General features: G+C 47.3%; 2 protein-coding genes and 1 long non-coding RNA gene across 3 annotated transcripts; 1 reads left to right on the top strand and 2 right to left on the bottom strand.

Annotated features, from left to right (window-relative positions):
• Nucleotides 1-7,711: 7,711 nt before the first annotated feature.
• LOC139420972 (transmembrane gamma-carboxyglutamic acid protein 1-like) lies at nt 7,712-13,398 on the top strand. Its single transcript, XM_071171457.1, has 4 exons — nt 7,712-7,790; nt 8,529-8,574; nt 10,119-10,282; nt 10,891-13,398. Exons 2-4 carry the CDS (start codon nt 8,565-8,567, stop codon nt 11,308-11,310), a joined length of 594 nt encoding a protein of 197 aa, XP_071027558.1. The 5' UTR covers nt 7,712-7,790; nt 8,529-8,564; the 3' UTR covers nt 11,311-13,398.
• LOC139421045 (uncharacterized) lies at nt 12,398-14,126 on the bottom strand. The gene is made up of 2 exons (XR_011635584.1): nt 13,356-14,126; nt 12,398-13,314 (listed from the first exon to the last, which is right to left on the bottom strand). It is a non-coding gene; the product is annotated as an uncharacterized lncRNA (long non-coding RNA).
• Nucleotides 14,127-14,771: 645 nt separating this feature from the next.
• LOC139420894 (oxygen-dependent coproporphyrinogen-III oxidase, mitochondrial-like) lies at nt 14,772-20,591 on the bottom strand. Its single transcript, XM_071171335.1, has 7 exons — nt 19,929-20,591; nt 19,364-19,507; nt 19,029-19,139; nt 18,790-18,931; nt 16,187-16,405; nt 15,972-16,076; nt 14,772-15,458 (listed from the first exon to the last, which is right to left on the bottom strand). Exons 1-7 carry the CDS (start codon nt 20,470-20,472, stop codon nt 15,374-15,376), a joined length of 1,350 nt encoding a protein of 449 aa, XP_071027436.1. The 5' UTR covers nt 20,473-20,591; the 3' UTR covers nt 14,772-15,373.
• Nucleotides 20,592-25,183: the final 4,592 nt, after the last annotated feature.

The following is a 25,183-nucleotide window of genomic DNA, read 5'->3' as shown; positions in this document are numbered from 1 at the left end:
AGAGGTGCAGACGGGAGATGCTCCACATGGTTAGATATGGGATGTATTGCACCAGAGGTGCAGACGGGAGATGCTCCACATGGTTAGATATGGGATGTATTGCACCAGAGGTGCAGACGGGAGATGCTCCACATGGTTAGATATGGGATGTATTGCACCAGAGGTGCAGACGGGAGATGCTCCACATGGTTAGATATGGGATGTATTGCACCAGAGGTGCAGACGGGAGATGCTCCACATGGTTAGATATGGGATGTATTGCACCAGAGGTGCAGACGGGAGATGCTCCACATGGTTAGATATGGTATGAATTGCACCAGAGGTGCAGACGGGAGATGCTCCACATGGTTAGATATGGGATGTATTGCACCAGAGGTGCAGACGGGAGATGCTCCACATGGTTAGATATGGGATGTATTGTGCACCAGAGGTGCAGACGGGAGATGCTCCAAATGGTTAGATATGGGATGTATAGCACCAGAGGTGCAGAAGGGAGATGCTCCACATGGTTAGATATGGGATGTATTGCACCAGAGGTGCAGACGGGAGATGCTCCACATGGTTAGATATGGGATGTATTGTGCACCAGAGGTGCAGACGGGAGATGCTCCACATGGTTAGAAATGGGATGTATTGTACCAGAGGTGCAGACGGGAGATGCTCCACATGGTTAGATATGGGATGTATTGCACCAGAGGTGCAGACGGGAGATGCTCCACATGGTTAGATATGGGATGTACTGCACCAGAGGTGCAGACGGGAGATGCTCCACATGGTTAGATATGGGATGTATTGTGCCAGAGATGCAGACGGGAGATGCTCCACATGGTTAGATATGGGATGTATTGTGCACCAGAGGTGCAGACGGGAGATGCTCCACATGGTTAGAAATGGGATGTATTGTACCAGAGGTGCAGACGGGAGATGCTCCACATGGTTAGATATGGGATGTATTGCACCAGAGGTGCAGACGGGAGATGCTCCACATGGTTAGATATGGGATGTATCGTGCCAGAGGTGCAGACGGGAGATGCTCCACATGGTTAGATATGGGATGTATTGCACCAGAGGTGCAGACGGGAGATGCTCCACATGGTTAGATATGGGATGTATTGCACCAGAGGTGCAGACGGGAGATGCTCCACATGGTTAGATATGGGATGTATTGTGCCAGAGGTGCAGACTGGAGATGCTCCACATGGTTAGATATGGGATGTATTGCACCAGAGGTGCAGACGGGAGATGCTCCACATGGTTAGATATGGGATGTACTGCACCAGAGGTGCAGACGGGAGATGCTCCACATGGTTAGATATGGGATGTATTGTGCCAGAGATGCAGACGGGAGATGCTCCACATGGTTAGATATGGGATGTACTGCACCAGAGGTGCAGACGGGAGATGCTCCACATGGTTAGATATGGGATGTATCGTGCCAGAGGTGCAGACGGGAGATGCTCCACATGGTTAGATATGGGATGTATTGCACCAGAGGTGCAGACGGGAGATGCTCCACATGGTTAGATATGGGATGTATTGCACCAGAGGTGCAGACTGGAGATGCTCCACATGGTTAGATATGGGATGTATTGCACCAGAGGTGCAGACGGGAGATGCTCCACATGGTTAGATATGGGATGTATTGTGCACCAGAGGTGCAGACGGGAGATGCTCCACATGGTTAGATATGGGATGTATTGTGCACCAGAGGTGCAGACGGGAGATGCTCCACATGGTTAGATATGGGATGTATTGCACCAGAGGTGCAGACGGGAGATGCTCCACATGGTTAGAAATGGGATGTATTGCACCAGAGGTGCAGACGGGAGATGCTCCACATGGTTAGATATGGGATGTATTGTGCACCAGAGGTGCAGACGGGAGATGCTCCACATGGTTAGATATGGGATGTATTGCACCAGAGGTGCAGACGGGAGATGCTCCACATGGTTAGATGTGGGATGTATTGTGCACCAGAGGTGCAGACGGGAGATGCTCCACATGGATTGATATGGGATGTATTGCACCAGAGGGGCAGACGGGAGATGCTCCACATGGTTAGATATGGGATGTATTGTGCCAGAGGTGCAGACGGGAGATGCTCCACATGGTTAGATATGGGATGTATTGCACCAGAGGTGCAGACGGGAGATGCTCCACATGGTTAGATATGGGATGTATTGCACCAGAGGTGCAGACGGGAGATGCTCCATATGGTTAGATATGGGATGTACTGCACCAGAGGTGCAGACGGGAGATGCTCCACATGGTTAGATATGGGATGTATTGTGCCAGAGGTGCAGACGGGAGATGCTCCACATGGTTAGATATGGGATGTACTGCACCAGAGGTGCAGACGGGAGATGCTCCACATGGTTAGATATGGGATGTATAGTGCCAGAGGTGCAGACGGGAGATGCTCCACATGGTTAGATATGGGATGTATCGTGCCAGAGGTGCAGACGGGAGATGCTCCACATGGTTAGATATGGGATGTATTGCACCAGAGGTGCAGACGGGAGATGCTCCACATGGTTAGATATGGGATGTATTGCACCAGAGGTGCAGACGGGAGATGCTCCACATGGTTAGATATGGGATGTATTGCACCAGAGGTGCAGACGGGAGATGCTCCACATGGTTAGATATGGGATGTATTGTGCCAGAGGTGCAGACTGGAGATGCTCCACATGGTTAGATATGGGATGTATTGCACCAGAGGTGCAGACGGGAGATGCTCCACATGGTTAGATATGGGATGTACTGCACCAGAGGTGCAGACGGGAGATGCTCCACATGGTTAGATATGGGATGTATTGTGCCAGAGATGCAGACGGGAGATGCTCCACATGGTTAGATATGGGATGTACTGCACCAGAGGTGCAGACGGGAGATGCTCCACATGGTTAGATATGGGATGTATCGTGCCAGAGGTGCAGACGGGAGATGCTCCACATGGTTAGATATGGGATGTATTGCACCAGAGGTGCAGACGGGAGATGCTCCACATGGTTAGATATGGGATGTATTGCACCAGAGGTGCAGACTGGAGATGCTCCACATGGTTAGATATGGGATGTATTGCACCAGAGGTGCAGACGGGAGATGCTCCACATGGTTAGATATGGGATGTATTGTGCACCAGAGGTGCAGACGGGAGATGCTCCACATGGTTAGATATGGTATGTATTGTGCACCAGAGGTGCTGACGGGAGATGCTCCACATGGTTAGATATGGGATGTATTGTGCACCAGAGGTGCAGACGGGAGATGCTCCACATGGTTAGATATGGGATGTATTGTGCACCAGAGGTGCAGACGGGAGATGCTCCACATGGTTAGATATGGGATGTATTGCACCAGAGGTGCAGACGGGAGATGCTCCACATGGTTAGAAATGGGATGTATTGCACCAGAGGTGCAGACGGGAGATGCTCCACATGGTTAGATATGGGATGTATTGTGCACCAGAGGTGCAGACGGGAGATGCTCCACATGGTTAGATATGGGATGTATTGCACCAGAGGTGCAGACGGGAGATGCTCCACATGGTTAGATGTGGGATGTATTGTGCACCAGAGGTGCAGACGGGAGATGCTCCACATGGATTGATATGGGATGTATTGCACCAGAGGGGCAGACGGGAGATGCTCCACATGGTTAGATATGGGATGTATTGTGCCAGAGGTGCAAACGGGAGATGCTCCACATGGTTAGATATGGGATGTATTGCACCAGAGGTGCAGACGGGAGATGCTCCACATGGTTAGATATGGGATGTATTGCACCAGAGGTGCAGACGGGAGATGCTCCATATGGTTAGATATGGGATGTACTGCACCAGAGGTGCAGACGGGAGATGCTCCACATGGTTAGATATGGGATGTATTGTGCCAGAGGTGCAGACGGGAGATGCTCCACATGGTTAGATATGGGATGTACTGCACCAGAGGTGCAGACGGGAGATGCTCCACATGGTTAGATATGGGATGTATAGTGCCAGAGGTGCAGACGGGAGATGCTCCACATGGTTAGATATGGGATGTATCGTGCCAGAGGTGCAGACGGGAGATGCTCCACATGGTTAGATATGGGATGTATTGCACCAGAGGTGCAGACGGGAGATGCTCCACATGGTTAGATATGGGATGTATTGCACCAGAGGTGCAGACGGGAGATGCTCCACATGGTTAGATATGGGATGTATTGTGCCAGAGGTGCAGACTGGAGATGCTCCACATGGTTAGATATGGGATGTACTGCACCAGAGGTGCAGACAGGAGATGCTCCACATGGTTAGATATGGGATGTATCGTGCCAGAGGTGCAGACGGGAGATGCTCCACATGGTTAGATATGGGATGTATCGTGCCAGAGGTGCAGACGGGAGATGCTCCACATGGTTAGATATGGGATGTACTGCACCAGAGGTGCAGACGGGAGATGCTCCACATGGTTAGATATGGGATGTATTGTGCCAGAGATGCAGACGGGAGATGCTCCACATGGTTAGATATGGGATGTACTGCACCAGAGGTGCAGACGGGAGATGCTCCACATGGTTAGATATGGGATGTATCGTGCCAGAGGTGCAGACGGGAGATGCTCCACATGGTTAGATATGGGATGTATCGTGCCAGAGGTGCAGACGGGAGATGCTCCACATGGTTAGATATGGGATGTATTGCGCCAGAGGTGCAGACGGGAGATGCTCCACATGGTTAGATATGGGATGTATTGCACCAGAGGTGCAGACTGGAGATGCTCCACATGGTTAGATATGGGATGTATTGCACCAGAGGTGCAGACGGGAGATGCTCCACATGGTTAGATATGGGATGTATTGTGCACCAGAGGTGCAGACGGGAGATGCTCCACATGGTTAGATATGGTATGTATTGTGCACCAGAGGTGCTGACGGGAGATGCTCCACATGGTTAGATATGGGATGTATTGTGCACCAGAGGTGCAGACGGGAGATGCTCCACATGGTTAGATATGGGATGTATTGTGCACCAGAGGTGCAGACGGGAGATGCTCCACATGGTTAGATATGGGATGTATTGCACCAGAGGTGCAGACGGGAGATGCTCCACATGGTTAGAAATGGGATGTATTGCACCAGAGGTGCAGACGGGAGATGCTCCACATGGTTAGATGTGGGATGTATTGTGCACCAGAGGTGCAGACGGGAGATGCTCCACATGGATTGATATGGGATGTATTGCACCAGAGGGGCAGACGGGAGATGCTCCACATGGTTAGATATGGGATGTATTGTGCCAGAGGTGCAGACGGGAGATGCTCCACATGGTTAGATATGGGATGTATTGCACCAGAGGTGCAGACGGGAGATGCTCCACATGGTTAGATATGGGATGTATTGCACCAGAGGTGCAGACGGGAGATGCTCCATATGGTTAGATATGGGATGTACTGCACCAGAGGTGCAGACGGGAGATGCTCCACATGGTTAGATATGGGATGTATTGTGCCAGAGGTGCAGACGGGAGATGCTCCACATGGTTAGATATGGGATGTACTGCACCAGAGGTGCAGACGGGAGATGCTCCACATGGTTAGATATGGGATGTATCGTGCCAGAGGTGCAGACGGGAGATGCTCCACATGGTTAGATATGGGATGTATCGTGCCAGAGGTGCAGACGGGAGATGCTCCACATGGTTAGATATGGGATGTATTGCACCAGAGGTGCAGACGGGAGATGCTCCACATGGTTAGATATGGGATGTATTGCACCAGAGGTGCAGACGGGAGATGCTCCACATGGTTAGATATGGGATGTATTGTGCCAGAGGTGCAGACTGGAGATGCTCCACATGGTTAGATATGGGATGTACTGCACCAGAGGTGCAGACAGGAGATGCTCCACATGGTTAGATATGGGATGTATCGTGCCAGAGGTGCAGACGGGAGATGCTCCACATGGTTAGATATGGGATGTATCGTGCCAGAGGTGCAGACGGGAGATGCTCCACATGGTTAGATATGGGATGTATTGCACCAGAGGTGCAGACGGGAGATGCTCCACATGGTTAGATATGGGATGTATTGCACCAGAGGTGCAGACGGGAGATGCTCCACATGGTTAGATATGGGATGTATTGCACCAGAGGTGCAGACGGGAGATGCTCCACATGGTTAGATATGGGATGTATTGCACCAGAGGTGCAGACGGGAGATGCTCCACATGGTTAGATATGGGATGTATTGTGCCAGAGGTGCAGACTGGAGATGCTCCACATGGTTAGATATGGGATGTACTGCACCAGAGGTGCAGACAGGAGATGCTCCACATGGTTAGATATGGGATGTATCGTGCCAGAGGTGCAGACGGGAGATGCTCCACATGGTTAGATATGGGATGTATCGTGCCAGAGGTGCAGACGGGAGATGCTCCACATGGTTAGATATGGGATGTATTGCACCAGAGGTGCAGACGGGAGATGCTCCACATGGTTAGATATGGGATGTATTGCACCAGAGGTGCAGACGGGAGATGCTCCACATGGTTAGATATGGGATGTATTGTGCCAGAGGTGCAGACGGGAGATGCTCCACATGGTTAGATATGGGATGTATTGTGCACCAGAGGTGCAGACGGGAGATGCTCCACATGGTTAGATATGGGATGTATTGTGCACCAGAGGTGCAGACGGGAGATGCTCCACATGGTTAGATATGGGATGTATCGTGCCAGAGGTGCAGACGGGAGATGCTCCACATGGTTAGATATGGGATGTATCGTGCCAGAGGTGCAGACGGGAGATGCTCCACATGGTTAGATATGGGATGTATTGCACCAGAGGTGCAGACGGGAGATGCTCCACATGGTTAGATATGGGATGTATTGCACCAGAGGTGCAGACGGGAGATGCTCCACATGGTTAGATATGGGATGTATTGTGCCAGAGGTGCAGACGGGAGATGCTCCACATGGTTAGATATGGGATGTATTGTGCACCAGAGGTGCAGACGGGAGATGCTCCACATGGTTAGATATGGGATGTATTGTGCATCCCACTGGGGAAAATATGGTTGAATCACTGTCATTTCAACAACAATCAATCATGTGTTTGTTCTTGCTTGAATTAATGCCTGTGTGTGTTTGGTTTTACTATCCTTGTTGGTTACTGAAGTCCTCACAACGATAGTAAAACAAGGAAAAGTGGGGACTGGTCCCCACAAGGAAAAATGCTTTTTTAGGATTAAGGGGTTCATGTGTGATGATCCACTCATTACCTTGCTATTCCCCTGTGATAATCCTGATTACAATGTTTTATTTTACTAGGCAAGTTAGTTAAGAATTTTTATTTTATTTTCAATGATGGCCTAAGAACAGTGGGTTATCTGCCTTGTTCAGATTTTTACCTTGTCAGCTTGGGAATTCAATCTGGCAACCTTTCGGTTACTGGCCCAACGCTCTAACCACAATGCTACCTGCCTTGATAGTCTGATGCTACTGAGACCAACAATTAGCACTGTACGGTATAGTTTATCTTTTTATAATGTTATTCAAGAGATCATTTAGTTGATTTGTCATTTCAGTGCACAGTGCAGCACACATTTTGTTTCTAAAATGCTTAGTGCCTAGACTATGGTAGGCTAGTGCAGACTGCTGTCTAAAATTTGGTGGCTAAAATTCCTGTTGACTGTCCCTTTAAACTGGAGAAAGAAAAAAGCTTCTGAACGGGCTTTGGCGCGTGCGTAGCAATACAATGGTCGTCGAGGCAATACTGGAGTATAGAGCGTATTCCTAAAGGAAAATAGGTAAATAAAGTTACATTCTTTAACATTTTCATTTGACAAATAAATGCCTTGAATATTTCGTGTGTTCTTGAAGCGGCTCGTGGAAATATTTCCTGATTGGAATGATAGGAGTCGCTTGTTACAATGTAGAAAATCAGTCAGGAAATTATTTGATACAAATCATCCGCTTGTCAGCAAGCTAACCGTTAGCAAGACAAGCGTCAATCTCAGATGTCCATGACACACAGGCAGCTATAATAATAATATCGCCAAAGATTACATCATGTATTTGATATCGCAGTCAATATAACTTGTTTTAATTGTTCTAAAATAAAGGTTGAACAATTTGACATCCGTTGCCGCTTTCCAGGAAACCGTCAGAGCTGGCGCGTACGGCGATGTGTTTATTACATTTGTGTTGGTCTTTTAGGCTCTTTTGGTCATGGCAGTAACATTCCTGTCACCCTGGTTAGCTTCGGGTCATTCGGTTTTTAGCCACGGATGTCTGAAATTCACAGCACACTGCTTGTGACGGCCATTTCCGTTGGACGGTTGTCAGGGCAGTACTTAAATGGGAATAATAGTGGACTCTATGGGAAAAGTGGCCTAAACACCCAGTGGAAATGATGGCCTACTTTCTAGTTTGGATATGTGGAATTCTGTAAATATCTGAACCAACTGTTGTATGACTCCGCTGTTGACCCGTTTCTGCTCATTAAAGTTAGTAACTGTTTTTGGTGAATGTTTTTCTATCAACAGACACTGTCACCCACCCCAAACAGACCAGAAGGAATCATGGGGAGTGGTAAGTTGGGAAGGGCCTTGTTTTAACTCCATAACATGGCTTACCCAGGAAAATACAAATGTTAGCTGACTCTCCCTTAAGTGAGTCTAATCAGGCATTCCTGGGGCGTATAAACACAATATGGTTCCTGTCCACAGCCTCTGGTCTGATCCCAGATCAGCTTAACAGAGGGCTGCTCTGTCCGCCTGTCTTGATTCCAAGAGCTAGTTTCCCTTATGCTGGCCATGGTTGGCCTTTCTAATCAAAGAAGCTTTTGTTTTATACAGAAATGTAGTTAGTTAGTAGGCATTTCCTTCTTTTTCTACTTTCTTTGTATCAACCTCTGCCTCTTTTTCTCTTTGCCTCTCTATCCTGAGTGGCAAGACACTATGTCAGTACTAGAGGCGTCACTACAGACACCCTGGTTCGAATCCAGACTGTATCACAACGGGCCGTCTCTCTTCCCGTCCCTCTCTCGCTCTCTCTTCCCGTCCCTCTCTCGCTCTCTCTTCCCGTCCCTCTCTCGCTCTCTCTTCCCGTCCCTCTCTCGCTCTCTCTTCCCGTCCCTCTCTCGCTCTCTCTTCCCGTCCCTCTCTCGCTCTCTCTTCCCGTCCCTCTCTCGCTCTCTCTTCCCGTCGCTCTCTCGCTCTCTCTTCCCGTCCCTCTCTCTTCCCGTCCCTCTCTTCCCGTCGCTCTCTCGCTCTCTCTTCCCGTCCCTCTCTTCCCATCCCTCTCTCTTCCCGTCGCTCTCTCGCTCTCTCTTCCCGTCCCTCTCTCTTCCCGTCGCTCTCTCGCTCTCTCTTCCCGTCGCTCTCTCGCTCTCTCTTCCCGTCCCTCTCGCTCTCTCTTCCCGTCCCACTCTCGCTCTCTCTTCCCGTCCCTCTCTCGCTCTCTCTTCCCGTCCCTCTCTCGTTCTCTCTTCCCGTCCCTCTCTCGCTCTCTCTTCCCGTCCCTCTCTCTTCCCGTCGCTCTCTCGCTCTCTCTTCCCGTCCCTCTCTCTTCCCGTCGCTCTCTCGCTCTCTCTTCCCGTCCCTCTCTCTTCCCGTCGCTCTCTCGCTCTCTCTTCCCGTCGCTCTCTCGCTCTCTCTTCCCGTCCCTCTCTCGCTCTCTCTTCCCGTCCCTCTCTCGCTCTCTCTTCCCGTCCCTCTCTCGCTCTCTCTTCCCGTCCCTCTCTCGCTCTCTCTTCCCGTCCCTCTCTCGCTCTCTCTTCCCGTCCCTCTCTCGCTCTCTCTTCCCGTCCCTCTCTCGCTCTCTCTTCCCGTCCCTCTCTCGCTCTCTCTTCCCGTCCCTCTCTCGCTCTCTCTTCCCGTCCCTCTCTCGCTCTCTCTTCCCGTCCCTCTCTCGCTCTCTCTTCCCGTCCCTCTCTCGCTCTCTCTTCCCGTCCCTCTCTCGCTCTCTCTTCCCGTCCCTCTCTCGCTCTCTCTTCCCGTCCCTCTCTCGCTCTCTCTTCCCGTCCCTCTCTCTTCCCGCCGCTCTCTCGCGCTCTCTCTTCCTGCCCCTCTCTCGCGCTCTCTCTTCCCGCCCCTCTCTCGCGCTCTCTCTTCCCGCCCCTCGCTCTCTGACAGTGTTCTTGCCGTCGGACCTCGCCAACACAGTGCTGAGGCGTTTGCGCAGGGACAACGGCTACCTGTTAGAGGAAATCCGTCAGGGCAACATCCAGAGAGAGTGCAGAGAGGAGATCTGCACATACGAGGAAGCCAGGGAGGCCTTTGAGAACGATGAGAAAACTGTGAGTGAGACGCACGCAACCAAGGTTGGGGTCAATTTCAATTCAGGAAGTAAATGATAAGCATTAAGGACAATTTGAATATTTGACTACCTTGTTGACTTTCTAAATTGAAATGGAATTGACCCCAACCCGTATGCAACACACACAATGCTCTTTGTTGTTGCCTTTGCTCCCTTATTGAGAGACACACATTCTCACTCTAACAAAAACACTTGTAGTCCTACTCCAGTGTGCTGGCCAGTGGAATGTTCCTGTTTTTCAGGAAGGGATGATGGTCAGCAAGAAGAGCAGCTGACTCCCTGAGAAAGAGAGTGAGCTGCTCAGTAGGGAGAGGATCATTACAAGAACTATTGTCAAGGGTGGGAAGGCACAGTCAGTCACGCAGAGGGATGTAGTACATACGGACAGCTGTGTGTGTGTGTTCTGGAGCTTGACATTCAGAACATTGCAGATGGAAATGGCACTTCTTTAACATTCCATATTACAGTGAAATCTTGATTATCTGTTACGTTCATTTCTTTGTTATATTCTTCAACATATAACTCAATGCCCCCTGAGTTTATTCTAAGCGGATAATTCTGACGGTGTATCTCTCTGATTGGCTGCAGCAACGGTTCTGGGAGGAGTATGTGCGGGAGAGCAGTGGCGGGCAGCAGTTGGAGGGCAGAGTCCACTCCCTCTACCTGATCCTCCCCTTGCTCCTGGTGCTCCTGATCTCCGGCGTGGCCATCACTGTGTGGCGCTGCCACTCCCGCAAGCGCTCGGAACGCAACCCCGCCCTGGGCCACTCCCACCGGGACCCCACCCTATCGTTGGTCTCCATGGACCAGTGGGGGCGGGACCTCCACGACCACTCGGAGCTCAGCGTCAACAGCAGCCCCGTCGACCCGGGCTCGGAGGTCACGTCTGCGAGGGGAGGCAGAGGAGCCCCGCCCCCATCTTACGACGAGGCGGTCGGCCACACAGGTGTGCACATAGAGACAGAGCTTCCTCCTCAGTATGAGGACATCATTGGCCATGGGAAGTGAAGTGAAGGGACCCCCCCCCCATGCCCTGTCTCAACCGGACCCCATCCAGCTAGATCAGTACCTCCCTGAGGGGAGGTACTAACTAATCAATGACCTTAATTCGTCAGTCAGGTCCAAGGGAGGAGGGAAAACCTCGGTGGAAGGGAGGAGGGAAAACCTCGGTGGAAGGGAGGAGGGAAAACCTCGGTGGAATAAGTTTGACACATGAGCTTAGATCCTCCTGCCCGGTCTCACCCTCCTGCTCACCTCCCTCTAACTGTTATGTTACTACACTAACACAGAGATGTTGGATGCAATAACGTTGATGCTTGCACTGACCATCGGATAGGGGTGGAGGGATGGTGAATATGATACCAAATGTTTGATTTTGCTATACCCAAATGTACAGTTATTTAACCATACTGCCATACATCAGTGATGTTATGAGTACGCTGGAGGTTTGGGCCTTGATGAATGGTGTAAAGTAAAAAAAGAACTGTTCTGATTTCCATACTTCTAAAAAGGAGAGAAATATCAAATCTGATAACTAAAGTTAAAGTTATAAGTTAACATTTAAAAAGTATTATTTCAAGCTGTGTGCTTTCTGATGTGTGTGTGTGTGTGTGTGTGTGTGTGTGTGTGTGTATATATATTATATATACGTGTATGTTTTGAATGTTCGGGGAGTGAATTGTAAAAAAAAGAAAATGAAAAAAAGTTGTAATATTTGCCATACATTTTGGTTAGCCAGTAGTAGCTTTGTACACATAGACTTGGATGGATCTATCCCAGCATCATATGAATTAGTCAGGGACAGTCAATATTCTCAGACCATATTCCTTAAGGGTGCATACCAAATGTTACCCTATTCCCTATGTAGTGTACTAATTTTGACTCGTCCATATGGGTATTAAGTGCACTAAATAGGGCATAGAGTCTCCGTGTGACACTATGGGAGCTGTGCTGGCCGGAGCGCAGCGTGACCTGTGAGGGGACAGGAAGCTACAGACAATGACCCATTTTCTCTCTTTGGGCTACATACAGTATTAAATGTCACTGTGCACAGTGTATGTGTGTGTGAGCACATTTTTCTTTTACTGCGGATAACAGCACCGACTACATTGATAATAATGGTGTGAATAACAGGAGGTGTGTGTGAATGAAGGCACTTTGTGTTGTTGCAGTTGGTTTGGTTCTATTCAGCACTACCAATAATACTCACCAATAATGTCATCAGCTTTTGGGGCGACTGTATATTTTGCATGCCAATTATGCAGCTGGGGGACTAAATATAGACATCCTAAACACTAAATATCTGTGTAATATTCATTATTATAAGTGATATTGATACATGTAATATGACGATGGCCCTGTAAACACTTATTTCTTGAGACAATGTAGTTTGCCCGGGGTTCAACCCTATCCGCGTCAAAGTGTGTTGACATTTTAACAGTAATTCCCGATTGTGCCGACATTGCAACGTGTACTGTTAACGCGATCTCAGCAAACGTTGGGAACGTTGCCTTTAGAAGGCGTATTGTCGACAGCACTCTACATATTGAGGTACGGCCTTTGTCTGCACAATAATGTTTACACCGTAATTGTGCCGTGTCTCTACAAAAATAATCACACAGCGTTGTTGAGATTTTTTTTGCGTTGCGTCACAACCATTGTGCCAAATGCGTTATGCATCAGTTGTAGGACTTGAGTGTGCACGGGGCCTGTGTAATCTGTACACTGCAGATGTATGAGAGGACTGATGTATTTTGTTGACCTGTGGAACTGCAGCACTTATCTCTATGCTATATGACCTGTGATTGGGATGTGCTGGTTGAAGTAGACATTTTGGTTGGGTTTATGGCCCTGTCCAGAAATGGCCCCTACCCTTTTAACCAGGGCTCTCCAATCCTGTTCCTGGAGAGCTACCTTCTTGTACAGTTTCACTCCAACCCCTGTTGTAACTAACCTGGTTCAGCTCATCAACCAGCTAATTATTAGAATAAGGTGCAGGGTTGGAGTGAGAACCTACAGGAGGGTAGCTCTCCAGGAACAGGGTTGGAGTGAACCTACAGGAGGGTAGCTCTCCAGGAACAGGGTTGGAGTGAAAACCTACAGGAGGGTAGCTCTCCAGGTTGACAGCAAAGTTTACTTAATTTTATACAATTCTACTCATTTTGCCATGGGGTAGTTTAACAGCAAATGTTCTGCAATTTGGCACATTTTGCATTAGGGTGGAGAGATTTTTTGTAGTTTTTAATATCTGATTGAGATTAACAAAATCAATAGGGGCCCCCGGTTTATAATTTTACCATAATAAAAGGTTTAGATAGCTGGCCACTAAAACAAGCAATCTAAAAATGTTTAGCTGACATGAGCTAATTGAATGACTATCAGTGACTTGACATAAGAGAAACTGCTGATGCACATCCACATTTTGGAAATTGCACTTTGTGTATTCTATTCTAACTCTCAACAAGTAGTAAGTTGATACCCTGACAGTTCCTATTATTATATTATTGATCCGATGGCCTTCGAAAGGGTGGCCGTCAGTTGCCCAGCCCTGTGCTAAAGCAATATGGTGATAGTTCCACCTTTCCCTCTGATAGGCTAGGTGGAATAGTTGCTATTTTGCTTGTCCAATTATTTCAGATCTTTTAAGTGTACACATAGGTGGTAGAAGATGAGTTTCTGGACATGACCTATTATTGTACTGTTACCTTTTGAAATTCTGTTTTTACAATGCCTTAAGCAAATACATTAATGTAAATATATGGTCAACCTTTGGATATGTACTGAGCTTGAATTAATTTGTAATAAAATACTTTCAAATGTGTGGAGCCATGTTCTGTAAGTGCCTCCATTTATCCAACACTTTCCTTGTGGTTTTAAATGTGTGGAGCCATGTTCTGTAAGTGCCTCCATTTATCCAACACTTTCCTTGTGGTTTTAAATGTGAGTACCATCTTTATCCATTCTGTGGACATTCATCTCTGCTATTTAAACAATCTGAACTATATATGTAGTGATTCCTTAACCATGCCTAAATAGACCATTGCAACAACTGTTTGCTTCGTGTGAATTCACCCCTGGTTCTAACATGGCTGCGTTTACACAGGCAGCCCAATTATTATATTTTTTCCACGAATGGGTCTTTGGACCAATCACGTCAGATCTAGTCTTTTTCAGAGCTGGGCTTGTCAGGAAGCATTTCGCTATAAGGTCTAAACCTGTTGTATTCAGCATTTCACTGTAAGGTCTAAACCTGTTGTATTCAGCAGTTCACTGTATTCGGCATATGACAACTTTTTTTTCTTTCTGATTGGTCAAAAGACTAATTTGTGTCGTTTACATTTTTTTTTGTTAAACGGGCTGCCCAACTAGCTTCTTTAAATATGTAACCAAACAATCCTGGTGCCCTCCCCCCTTTCTGGCTCACCAGACTAGATCCTGAGTTAGAGAACAGAAGATCACAGGCTCCAATCTTGACGATGCACTTTCTCATAGAACTTGTATTAATAAATTCTGTTGGTGGATGACATGACAGATAGGATATTAAAACATATTTATGTTTACATCAATGGCGTAGCCCACAAACCCCGAGGGGTTCAGATCCACTTTCTCTTCTTGTATACATTCAGCACGAACAGACGGAAGAAAACAGTTTGAAACTGAAAATGAGAATAATGGTTTTTCCTCCCCCCCATCTGTTTGGTGCCTAGACTGCCTGGTGAACACAACCAGAGGGCACTGAGAGACAAACATCCTGGGTAAGGGCTAACACTAACAACCAGAGGGCACTGAGAGACAAAACAGATGAAGCAATCGATCCAAAAAGGAAAAGACATCCATGATAAAGCAATTCAGGCAGTGGTAACAAGGCTTATTTGACAGACATTATTAAAACAAAGTGTAAAACCAATAAGAGCTTTTTCCAGTGAACACTATAGCTAATAGTATCTGTGACGAGTTTGCAGTTGAGTTGACCAGTGACAAAAAGCAATGATCTGCAGTCGAAAGGGGACGGACACCTGTTCCAGTCATCAACAGGCCGAGTCAGGATGTTATTGCCATGTTAATGTCCGTGTCAGACCCACTCCTTGGGGTTTTGTAACACCTCCAGCATATCGGCCTCCAGGGTGCCTTTAGGAGGCTCATGCATGTACTCCCACCTGGGGAGAGAGAATACTGTCAGCGCATGAATGAGAGACCTGGGACTACTTCAAGGGACTGCAGATAGAAATGCCATGCGCCAAGCTGGATGAGTTGACTCCACAGGCCTGTCTCTGGTTGATACAATAGGACCCACCACACAAACATACTGAGCACAGTCTCCTTGACTCAACAGGAAGCCAGCTCTCATTTCCTTTCAAATTAATCTGTTCTAGGTATGTTTTAATGTTGTTTCTCACCCTGGCAGCGGTGCACTATGTTTTCTAATTGGAACAATAAAGAAATTGATTATATGATTGGTAGATTGACACCAGCATTTCCCTCTCTGAACCGGTGACGATTCATCAGGGAGGGACGATCACAGAGCTGATGTGATCCCTATTCTCATGTCTGTTCAACAACACACATACCTTCCTGTAGACAGTAGCACACCCCACATACAGTCCTCACCAGCCCAGTACCCAATCACCAGTGCTATCAGCAGCACGGCCGTGTGATGTCACAGAACTCACTTGGCTGTGAGAGGCAAGGACATGAGGATGCTCTCGATCCTGGAGCCTGGCGTGGCCAGTCCAAACTTCACCCCTCTGTCATACACCAGGTTAAACTCCACATACCTGAAAACACTCACAAGTTACAGACAGAAGACAGGCATGATTGTGAGATTTCACACAAGATGTGTATTTATTAAATGGCACACACAGACAGCCCTCTCCTCTGTACCCACCTTCCTCTTCGCACCTGCTGCCAGTCCTTCTCCTCTGGGCTGAAGGGGTCATTAAGGTGTTTTTGGACAATGGGCAGGTAACAGGGCACCACGGTGTGGGCACAGCTCTTAACGAAGCTGAACGCCTCCTCCTGGCTGGGAGAGTCCAGGTCGTCAAAGAAGATGCCACCGATTCCCCGCGTCTCGCCACGATGGGGGATGTAGAAGTACCGGTCACACCTACAGAGCAGCATACCAGGAGGAGTGTTTTAGATGAACTAAGCTTGAGGAAACATGTTCTGTTGCATGTTATGGTCGCACTACTTGTACCTGCCTGCAGGTATATTGGTTTTGGAACTTAGATTCAGCAGGCTTTAAATAAAGTGTTTCCCATGTTATTAATACTTACAGTCCCTGCAAAACTGCATAACAACTGGTACAGTGCATTCCTTTTACAGATATTTAACCCATCAGAGTCTAAGCCGGGGAGTGGTGGGGGGTTCTACTAAACTATATGGAATAGGTTTAAGAAGATCATACCAAGGATCAATTAGCTATTTGATTTAGAATTTTAAGACCCCTTGAAGAATCCCAAAAATACTGCTATACTGCTATTAGCCCATACAAACGCATTGAATAACATATTCATTACATGGAACAACCGAGTCCCCCAAAAATATCAAAATGAAGTATGTTCTGATGTGTCTCTCCTATATTTGAGAGATATAAGAAAGATTAGGAAATGTTTCTTTAAAAAAATATATATATATATTTTACATGCATTTAACCCCATATTTTTGGCACTAAACTGTCTCCATATATACTTCCATACATGTTTTCAACTGGTACCAGCCTTCATTTCTCAGAACAAGAATAGACTGACGAGTTTCAGAAAAAAGTCCTTTGTTTCCACACAGGAGTGATGGTTGCTGATAATGGGCCTCTGACACCTATGTAGATATTCCATATTCCAGCTACAATAGTCATTTACAACATTAACAAATGTCTACACTGTATTTATGATCAATTTGATGTTATTTTAATGGACAAAAAAATGTGCTTTTCTTTCAAAAACAAGGACATTTCTAAGTAATCCCAAACTTTTCAACGGTAGTGTACATGTCCTTGAGACTCTAACCTTTGTACAGAGAGGGGTGTAGCCCAAACGGTACAGACAGAAGTCGGCAGATCGGCTGTACCAACTTTAGACAAGTCTCCTGACACTTGTGGAGGTCGTAGAGCAAAGGTCGTGAAAGTCTCGTCTTTCCATAGAGACGTCGTAATGGTTTGTAGGTCAAACCGTTCGGATGTTACAGACGATTTTGTGAGAAGACTGATTTTCGGGATGTCTCATGCTCTGACAAACACCACTCTAGCTCTGTCACAGTGTTACATAGGCGGAGGATAGAGAAGCATCCAATGCAAAAAAAAACCTCTCTCTAACTAAACCTGACAGATTTTTATGGGGATTTTTGTATTATGCTAATTCGATTTCCTTGCGGGCATCGACCTCGGAGTGAAAACATGGTAGAAATGTGGAGCTACTAGTTTCAATTAGAGGTCAACCAATTAGGATTTTTCAACACTGATACCGATACCGATTATTGGAGGACCAAAAAAAGCAGATATTGATTAATCGGCCGATTTTTTACATTTATTTGTAATAATGACAATTACAACAATACTGAATGAACACTTATTTTAACTTAATATAGTACATCAATAAAAATCAATTTAGCCTCAAATAAATAATTAAACATGTTCAATTTGGTTTAAATAATGCAAAAACAAAGTGTTGGAGAAGAAAGTAAAAGTGCAATATGTGCCATGTAAAAAAGCTAACGTTTAAGTTCTTTGCTCAGAACATGAGAACATATGAAAGCTGGTGGTTCCTTTTAACATGATACTTCAATATTGAAAGGTAAGAGGTTTTAGGTTGTAGTTAATATAGTATTTATAGGACTATTTCTCTATACCATTTGTATTTCATATACCTTTGACTATTGGATGTTCTTATAGGCACTATAGTATTGCCAGTGTAACAGTATAGCTTCCGTCCCCCTCCTCGCCCCTCCCTGGGCTCGAACCAGGAACACATCGACAACAGCCACCCTCGAAGCATCGTTACCCATCGCTCCACAAAAGCCGCGGCCCTTGCAGAGCAAGGGGAACAACTACTCCAAGTCTCAGAGCGAGTGACGTTTGAAATGCTAATCAGTGTCCAAAAATACAGATTTCCGATTGTTATAAAAACTTGAAATCGGCACTAATTAATCGGCCATTCCGATTAATCGGTCGACCTCTAGTTTCAATGACTCTAGACACAGGTAGTTATAATAATGTTATTACACTAAATGAAAATGCAACCAAAAGTTATTTAAAAATACAACTACTGAAAAAAATGACATAACTGAATGTTAAAAATGCAGAGCCTACAACACTGACACACAAAGATGAACAGTACCCACGCTCACTCACAATGTCATTTTATATCTAGATACCACTGAACAAACAGTCTTCTTATCACTGCTGAACAGTAGAGACCCACCCAGTGTAGTCACTCACTCACACACACACACACACACACACACACACACACACACACACACACACACACGTCGTACCACTTCTTGAAGTCGGGGTAGTACTGAGGGTGATGTTTGTCACAGGCCTCCTTCAGACTGTTGTGAAAGTGAGCACCATCCTCCTTATTGACATAGGTAGGAGTCAGGTCTGTACCCCCACCAAACCACCACTGTTTAGTACCTGGGGGGGGTAGAAAAGAAAGAAAGAGACAATAGTGATCATTCATTATGTCAGCTCTGACTATTGAATGGTATAAGGTCATAGGTCACAGCCTCACCGTCTCCTTCTTCTATCTCAAAGTATCTGTAGTTGAAGTGCACTGTGGGAATGTGAGGGTTCGTGGGGTGGATGACGGAGCTCACCCCCATGGCACAGAACGGCAGCTTGCCTGGGAGAGGACAAAACAATACAATGTATTAGAATTCAATTCATCTTAACCATAGTCCGACTCAGGGACCCAATCCTGATTCCTTTAACACATTCTGTTATCAGAATGGCCATCTCTGGTCTCGGGTGAACCACGTAGCATGAGGTGACACACTAAACTGCAAGAAACCACAAAGTTCTGCTGTAGTTTATGAGGTTGATATTAACTGTGAGGGTTATACTCACCATCTTTTCCTTTGAGGACCTTCCCTCTGCTGCGCATCTGCTTGGCGGCCTCCTCGGTCAGGTTCCCAAACACCACGGACACGTTGACCCCCGCCTTCTCAAACACCCTCCCATCCTGCAGCACACAGCTGATGCCCCCGCCACCTGAAAGACAGACAGACGGATCAACCGACCAATGGACGAACAGAGACAGAAACAGACAGGCATGGACAAGCATATAGGCAGCACAGAGACAGACAGGCAGACGTTATGTTATTATACTAAAGAAAGGCCCAAAACCCCAAGCACTTTGCTATATTGTCATACCAATACTGGCATGGGTTCACAGTGTGGCTGTGGCTGGTTACTAGACCTATCTGGACTAAGGACAGGGTGGACAACCTTCGGATTCGTTTTTGTACATTCATTGAACACTTCTATGTTTTGCTTGTGTCATTGTGAATGTGCCAGGGTTGATAGTTGCCAGATAGGCCTAAGTAAGATTATACACTGGATTTAGGTAGAGGTTGACTGACTAGTCTATCCATGGGCGCGCATCGGCACGTGCCAAAGGGGAGATACTTGCCTTCTTTCCGTTCCCATCGGTCCACTTTGAACTTGCCGCCGTCCACCTCCTCGAGCGCTCTGCAGAACTCCGCCTGCGTCTCCATGATCAGCATCTCCATCCTCGTGCACATCTCTTCTTTCCTCTGCTGCAGAACTTTGACATCGGTACACGGCGGAGACATGAATGTCTTGCATTTCTCCGCTATCTCCGTGTCCTCCTCCTCGGTTTTGGGGATCACCGATGCCATTTCAGCTCGCTGAAAGTGAGTAGCGCTGGCCACAAACCCCGCCACTGTCACTGCTGCTCCAGCTACAAGCACTGCGCCTCTCCTGGTTCGCCCGGGTGCAGTTCTGCCTGCTGTCCCGAGGGACATGAACCGCACTCCAGTAGCGTTGGGAACCCATCTCACTCTCGGAAGCGAAGTTAACCTGCGGACTGAAGTTTTAAGGAAGACAGAAAGGTGCGAGTCGACCCTGGAAGCTTCCTTTGAATAAGGAATCAAACATTGTCTCACGGTGGTTTGCGCCGTTCTGTTTATGGAATAAAGAACGATGGTAGCCATGAGTAGTAAATTATCTAGCTATCGTCTCCGTGTAAAAGGTACAAATTGGTGGACATCTAGCAAAAACTGAAAAATACTATCACAAGTTGACAGACGTGCAAGCAGACAGGTCCGCAAGGGGGGGGGGGGGGGGGGGGGGGGGGGGTGTACTTGCTTTGAACCGAGCGATGAAGCATGGGGAATGGTGTTTCCCGATGAGACTTTGCAGGCTTGTTTAACTGATAGTGAATTGCAGCAAACAGCAAGACCCACAAGCCAGTGCTTTTCTGTAGGCGTGTCTTTATGAACCAGAACGTGACAAGCGACCGGTTGCTCTCTGTGTCAAGATAAGAGTGATTGGCCCATAATGACTGATGGATTTCTTTTCTTATTACTGTAAAGCATGAAGAAAATTCTGCCATATGCATTTTTTTCTCTCACACAAATCGTAGATTACAATGATTAGAAAAAGGATTGCTATGTGCCCCAACTTTTTTTAAAGGGTGTACAATATTAAAGCTGCCCCATTATGCACACGAAAGGAAGTGTGTGTGTGTGTGTGTGTGTGTGTGTGTGTGTGTGTGTGTGTGTGTGTGTGTGTGTGTGTGTGTGTGTGTGTGTGTGTGTGTGTGTGTGTGTGTGTTTGTGTTTGTGGGTTGGTTCTTCTATCCTTGTGGTGGACCTAAAATCCTCACAAGGATAGTAAAACATGGAACATTCTCCCTTGTGGGGGAACGTCTCCATGAGGACAAATGTTATTTGAAGTTTAGGGGTTAGGTTTATGGTTATGGTTACAATTAGGGTTGGAATTCGGATAAGAGGTGGGTTAGGGGTTAGGGTTACAGGTTTGGGAAAATAGGATTTCAAATGGAAATTAATTTTAGATGCCTATAAGAATAGAATAACAAAACGTATTTGTGTGTGTGCCTGTTTTGTGGTTTAAGCATGTGCATGTTGTCCTAATTATCTATGACAACAGCAATATTAAACCCTAATTAGTTACGCCAGGGAGAGGAAGAAGCAGAGGAGATGATCTGGACAGGTGTTCTGGCTGAATCACGAGCATGTAGGCCGGTAAAACAAAGACAGACAGAGTCCATAGAAGAGGATATAATACATACGTGTTTTATTTTTATTCGCGGTGAGTTTATTTTGATGGGATTGTATTTGCACATTCTCTATTGCATACACAGCTCTTCGTTTGTCGTTATTAGGCTGTTTACTCGTGGACCTTAGAAACCAGACTACGTCTGATTGCTTGTCACATCATGTTATCCTTTTGTATCCGCAGGACTTTACAAGCTGCAATACATACACAGTACATCTCACAATGTCGTCCCATAATGTAATGCAAACTGCAGCTGTAGCAGGGTCAAGTGTTTCTCCTGCGCTATGCATCATTCGGCCAGTGGAGGGCCTGCGTGAGGCGTAGTGTTTCTCCTGCGCTATGCATCATTCGGCCAGTGGAGGGCCTGCGTGAGGCGTAGTGTTTCTCCTGCGCTATGCATCATTCGGCCAGTGGAGGGCCATCATGAGTCATAGAATGAATACAGGTCCACTATACTATATGACTGATGATCTGTGAGTTGAACGCTTGTGATGCGTGCTTACACAGTTTGGAATTGTATTATCTTTTTGTGTTACGAGGGATTGTCAGGGCACAAACTGCCCTGATCTGGTGTGAATTGAAAGAGAATTGACTTTGGCCCAAAGGCAAATATGGATACTCTTTGAAAGTACAATGTTGGCGCAATCTTCACCAGTGGAGGCTGCTTAGTTGAGGAAGGCTAATAATAATGTCTGCAACGGCGCTAATGGAATGGTATCAAACAGATATTATCAATTTGTTTGATACCATTCCAGTGTATTCCACTCCAGGATTACCACAGTCCTGACCTCCCCAATTAAGGTACCACCAACCTCCTGTGGTCTTCAGTACAGGGTTTGCTCTGGTTGATCGTGTCTGGTTGTTCTGCTTCATTTGAAAAAGATACGTCAGGTGGTGACCAGCACCAGGACCCAATAGGAGAATGAGGACGACATTTTGAAGGACCTGGATTGGCTGATCAGGGAGGAGGGGAGGGGTGACTGCCAGGTAAATCCGTGGGGATTGGTTGATCAGGGAAGAGGGGAGGAGCGACGGCCAGGCAGGTCAGTGGGGATTGGTTGATCAGCAAGAAGGGGAGGAGCGACAGCCAGGTAGGTCAGTGGGGATTGGCTGATCAGTAAGGGGGGGAGGAGCGACGGCCAGGTAGGTCAGTGGGGATTGGCTGATCAGTAAGGAGGGGAAGAGCGACGGCCAGGTAGGTCAGTGGGGATTGGCTGATCAGTAAAGAGGGGAGGAGCGACGGCTAGGTAGGTCAGTGGGGATTGGCTGATTGGCGAGGAGGGGAGGAGCGACAGCCAGGTAGGTCAGTGGGGATTGGCTGATCAGTGAGGACGGGAGGAGTGACGGCCAGGTAGGTCAGTGGGGAATGGCTGATTGGCGAGGAGGGGAGGAGCGACGACCAGGTAGGTCAGTGGGGATTGGTTGATCAGTGAGGAGGGTAAGAACGACGGCCAGGTAGGTCAGTGGTTGATCAGGGAACAGGGGAGGAGCGACGGCCAGGTAGGTCAGTGGGGATTGGCTGATCAGTGAGGAGGGGCGGAGTGACTGGGAGTAGGTCAGTGGGGATTGGCTGATCAGTGAGGAGGAGTGACTGGGAGTAGGTCAGTGGGCTGGTGGGTCACCCGTCTCTTCCTCTTTCTGTCACAGTGTGTGGTGTTGTACTCCCTGTGTGCCACGTCTCAGTGTCTGAGTGTGAATCCATGTCACTAACCAGGTTTCCAACATTCTTACATGTCGGATTAAAAATGCCTGATGAAAACAGAACATTTGTCGATAAACTTCCAAATGTCGACAAAACAAAATATGCTAGACAAGGTGGGATCTTTTTGTGTCTGTAAAATTAATTATCAGAGAAATGTCAGTGGAAACACTTTCAATGCGCAAATATTGATCAAATCGAAGTAAATGTGAAGTCACACGATGTCAGGAAAACATGCAGTTTATTAGGCTACAGATGAAATAAGTTACGATGAACTTCACAGGGTGGTGAAAATGCAAGGTGATGAGCTTGATGCTCCTCTCCAATAAATGTAGAGGGTCTTGAATACGGCTCTGCACTGGATATATTATTGATAGCAGCACACACACAGTCGTCATGTCTCTCACTAAGTATTTTTTATTTGGTACATGGGAAATTAAGTGGAAAAGGTATGTTTATGTGCACTACGTCATCCCACACAGTTTTTTTTTTTATCCCCAACAGGTACATTTCATGGAAACACATCTCTAGTGGGAGTCATGCAGAATTTAGAATATTCTCCAATTGGACGGACACCTAGCTACTGAATCACATTCAGACACTGTGTCAGGGAATATGGCTCTGCACTGGATAAATTATTGATAACAACACACACACACACACACAATGTCGTCATGTCTCTCATAAAGTATCAAAGTACCTAGTTAACATATTGCTTGCTGACACACTGTCTGTCGAGAGACTCGGGTGGATATAACTATCACTCAGATCTCTCCTGGGATGTATTCACTCGGAACCGAACGAAAGCAAACGTTACAAAACTGGAAATTTGGCCAATAAAAACGTTTTGCTACAGTGTGTACTAATGATAATGCACCCTTGTTCCTCCTCAACAGGACCCTGACTATGAGGACATCAAAGTCGAAATAGACAAGGAGGAGGAGGAAGAGGAGAACAATAAGCAAGGAAGGAAGGACAAGAAAAGCCAGAAAGAGGAGAAGAGAGCGTGCAAGGAGGAGAGGTGGCCCTCACTTATGGAAACTCTGGAGTTCGACTAGTCCATATAAGGATGGATGCCCTGTAGCTCTGCCCCCTCCGGTGCTGGAGGACCAACCTGATGAAGAGAAGTACATAATGGAGAAGATCCAGCTGGCCAATCAGCAGCTGCGGGATCAGAAAGCACCGGACATGACTCTGCGCCGACGCCTTCACTTCAAAGAAACGCTGGTGGATCTGGTGATGTCCACGCTGAAGTATAGTGAGAGTGACAGTGGCGCCACCCACAGGACAGAGGTGCTAGAACAGGAGTGCCACAGCCCGATCAACGGCAAGGACATGGAGGTAGAGAGTGAGGTGTCGGAGAAGCACTCTAAGCTGACAATCTCCCCACATGAAGCTGAAGCAGGAGGGCATGGGAGCAAGCCTGGAGGTGGAGGTGGGGAGGGAAGAAAGACGGTCAGCCTGAAGGACATGGAGAGCCACAGCCTGATGTTGCCCCCTCCTCAGGGCTAGTAGGCTGTCGTCTCAGGGCATGTAGGCTGTCGTCTCAGGGCTAGTAGGCTGTCGTCTCAGGGCTAGTAGGCTGTCGTCTCAGGACTATTAGGCTGTCGTCTCAGGGCTAGGAGGCTGTTGTCTCAGGGTCTCAGGGCTAGTAGGCTGACGTCTCAGGGTCTCAGGGCTAGTAGGCTGACGTCTCAGGGTCTCAGGGCTAGTAGGCTGACGTCTCAGGGTCTCAGGGCTAGTAGGCAGTCGTTTCAGAGCTAGTAGGCTGTCGTCTCAGGGCTAGTAGGCTGTCGTCTCAGGGCTAGTAGGCTGTCGTCTCAGGGCTAGCAGGCTGTCGTCTCAGGGCTAGTAGGCTGTCGTCTCAGGGTCTCAAGGGTTAGTAGGCTGTCGTCTCAGGGTCTCAGGGCTAGTAGAATGTCGTC

This window comes from Oncorhynchus clarkii, chromosome 1 (genome assembly GCF_045791955.1).
Source record: "Oncorhynchus clarkii lewisi isolate Uvic-CL-2024 chromosome 1, UVic_Ocla_1.0, whole genome shotgun sequence".
Taxonomy (NCBI): domain Eukaryota; kingdom Metazoa; phylum Chordata; class Actinopteri; order Salmoniformes; family Salmonidae; genus Oncorhynchus; species Oncorhynchus clarkii.
Note: the sequence above shows the minus strand (reverse complement) of the source record. Positions and strands in the feature narration are given on the sequence as shown.

What these genes read in the sequence shown, in the direction of transcription:
- LOC139420972 (XM_071171457.1), top strand. An exon ending in TTGAGAACGATGAGAAAACT is followed by an intron (nt 10,283 to 10,890) that starts GTGAGTGAGACG and finishes GATTGGCTGCAG; the next exon opens with CAACGGTTCTGGGAGGAGTA.
- LOC139420894 (XM_071171335.1), bottom strand. Translation starts at nt 20,472, where the DNA reads ATGGCTACCATCGTTCTTTATTCCATAAACAGAACGGCGCAAACCACC. An exon ending in CCGATGGGAACGGAAAGAAG is followed by an intron (nt 19,508 to 19,928) that starts GCAAGTATCTCC and finishes TCTGTCTTTCAG; the next exon opens with GTGGCGGGGGCATCAGCTGT. An exon ending in TACCCCGACTTCAAGAAGTG is followed by an intron (nt 16,406 to 18,789) that starts GTACGACGTGTG and finishes GCTGCTCTGTAG; the next exon opens with GTGTGACCGGTACTTCTACA.